Source organism: Dromaius novaehollandiae, unplaced genomic scaffold, assembly GCF_036370855.1.
Source record: "Dromaius novaehollandiae isolate bDroNov1 unplaced genomic scaffold, bDroNov1.hap1 HAP1_SCAFFOLD_30, whole genome shotgun sequence".
In the NCBI taxonomy this organism is placed as follows: Eukaryota; Metazoa; Chordata; class Aves; order Casuariiformes; family Dromaiidae; genus Dromaius; species Dromaius novaehollandiae.
The window spans coordinates 3,656,947-3,659,671 of record NW_026991333.1 but is presented as its reverse complement, the minus strand read 5'-3'; the positions used below and the strand labels follow the sequence as shown (position 1 = coordinate 3,659,671).

General features: G+C 49.0%; 1 protein-coding gene across 1 annotated transcript; it reads left to right on the top strand.

Moving 5' to 3' along the window:
• Nucleotides 1-351: 351 nt before the first annotated feature.
• LOC135325822 (olfactory receptor 14J1-like) lies at nt 352-1,457 on the top strand (the record flags this gene model as incomplete). The annotated part of the gene is made up of 2 exons (XM_064503800.1): nt 352-430; nt 532-1,457. Coding segments are annotated over exons 1-2 (1,005 nt in total), but the record flags the coding sequence as incomplete, so codon positions are not given.
• Between the last annotated feature and the right edge of the window lie 1,268 nt (nt 1,458-2,725).

Genomic DNA, 2,725 nt, shown 5'->3' with positions numbered 1-2,725 from the left:
AACAAAGCTTACCCTCCAGTCCTGGTCCCCTTTGCCGTGAGATAAAGCTGGCTTTCTGTGCAACTGCTGTGGTCAGTCACACCCTACCTCATGCCCTGAGCTTCATGGGCACATCACCCTTGCCCATCTCCCCGGAGCTTTCTTCCATGGCAGGGGTATATTGGTTGGTCAAAGTGCTATATTCATTTCTTATTATGGTAAACAGAGAATATTCTCACCAGGCCACTAGACTGAGTCACCTTAGCTCAGCTCGTGGCACCCAAGCCCCTCCTATCCCCACCAAATAACTGGAAATGTTTGTCACCTTCCTCCGTTTACAACCCTAGCAAAGCAGGACTGACTCCTCTGGAAATGATTAGCAGAGGCCCCTGGTCTGCACGGCACACTCAGCCAGCTCAAACCAGAGCTCCAGACAGGGACCTGATCGAAGGTAAAGAAGAGAGGAAAAGTGGGAGGTTCTATGAGAAAGGCAAAAGATTTGGCTCACAGAAGACTGCTCTACTTTGTCACTGTCTTTTCCTCCTTGGACAGATCCCCATGCCCAGGGTCAGCAAACGTCCAACGGCAGCTCCTTCACTGAGTTCCTCCTCCTGGCATTTGCAGACACCCGGCAGCTGCAGCTCTTGCACTTCTCCCTCTTCCTGGGCATCTACCTGGCTGCCCTCCTGGGCAACGGCCTCATCATCACAGCCATAGCCTGCGACCACCGCCTCCACACCCCCATGTACTTCTTCCTCCTCAACCTCTCCCTCCTTGACCTTGGCACCATCTCCACCACTGTCCCCAAATCCATGGCCAATTCCCTGTGGGACACCAGGGCCATTTCCGACTCAGGATGTGCTGCCCAGGTCTTTCATTTTACTTTTCTCTTGTCGACTGAGTATTCTGTTCTCACTGTCATGGCCTATGATCGCTACGTGGCCATATGTAAACCCCTGCACTATGGGACCATCATGGGCAGCAGAGCGTGTGTCAAAATGGCAGCAGCTGCCTGGGCCAGTGGGTTTCTCAATGCTCTCCTGCACACTGCCAACACATTTTCAATACCACTCTGCCATGGCAATGTCCTGGAGCAGTTCTTCTGTGAAATTCCCCAGATCCTCAAGCTCTCCTGCTCAAACTCCTACCTCAGGGAAATTGGGGCTCTTGTGCTTACTCTTTGTTCAGGCTTCGGGTGTTTCGTCTGCATTGTGGTGTCCTACGTGCAGATCTTCACTGCTGTGCTGAGGATCCCCTCTGAGCAGGGACAGCACAAAGCCCTCTCCATGTGCCTCCCTCACCTGGCCGTGGTCTCCCTCTTTGTCAGCACTATCATATTTGCCCACCTGAAGCCCCCCTCCATCTCCTCCCCAGCTCTGGATCTGGTGGTGGCTGTTTTGTACACAGTGGTGCCTCCAGCAGTGAACCCCCTCATCTACAGCATGAGGAACAGGGAGCTCAAGGATGCCCTGAAGAAACTGATTCAACTGCTGCTACTTCAGCAGCAATAAGCTGCCCACCTCTCCTCACAAGTGATTTCCAGTTTATCTCAGGCAACTCTTGTGCTTTGTGCATTCTGTCTGTGACAGTCATTTGCACACAAACATTTGAATTCATCCCACTTTTGCAGAGGCACAAACCCTGTCTGTCAAATTGATTAGTCAATGGGGATTGAATTTGGACACTGCCTCATTTTAATACAAATGTCCTTGTTTTCCCATGATGCAATAATGGAAAATTTTCAGGAAGGTTGTGAATCCCTGAAGAAATATTCATCTACCCCTTAAGCTGGTGTACCACTGCTTTGTCTGTTATGCTATGGATATCATCTCAGCAGTCTTTCACATATTTCCCCATGTCCTCATTAAATCGATCATTTCTAAAGTCATCTTTGCAGCAGACTATCTGGGCATAGGCACTTTCCCTTGTTTTCCACTTTTTCTTCTCTCCTTTCTCTTCATTCATTCAGATATCTCTCCTCTCTCTCGGTGCTGCTCTGAGCTTCAGGAAGTGCAAAAATTGCCTCATCTTTCAGGAGTCTAATTGCCTCTTTAGCCAACATCTTAGTTGTGTTTTCTCTCTATCCTATCAATCTGTCTGAAACATTTCTACTAAGGCTATCCCTTGTGGAAAGTGGACCTCACTGGAGGCAGCCTGGACTTGAAACACAGTTCAGGAGTTAATTTTCCTTTTCAATAAACTCCATCATGTTTAATTTTTGTTTGATGCCAATTAAGAAAAACCCTTCTGTGTGTATTTGCAGCTGGTTCTCTAAGGAGAACTCGTTAGGGCTTTTTGCACTGTAATGAACCCTCGGGGTACTTGGTGCTGAGTCTATGAATGTCAGATTCTGAGAGGAGAGTGAAGCAACCACTCAGGAAGTTGAATTCAGCAGGAAATCACAAATTTTCTTGGAGTGTTAATGAGTCCCCCTGAGGGCCATTACTCACAAAGCCTCTCCAAGGGCTGATTAGAGCAGAGGCAGTTGTTACAGATAGATAAAGAAAATGTGCAGGTAGCTCTCATGCCTAGAAAACTTGGATAAGTTTTATCGTACCACATGGCCAAGCACTGACACCCAGCCCCTGAGTAGGGTGATGCTTTCTCTGACACTTTGCTCAGGGCTCTTTGTGGGGGCAGTGTGAGGGTGGGGGTGTGCCACGCTGAGTTAGGTGCAATGAGATGGCACGTCCCAGGCCCCCCCAGCAGGAAGAGGAAACAAGGCCCCAGTGCTGCAAAGAAATGG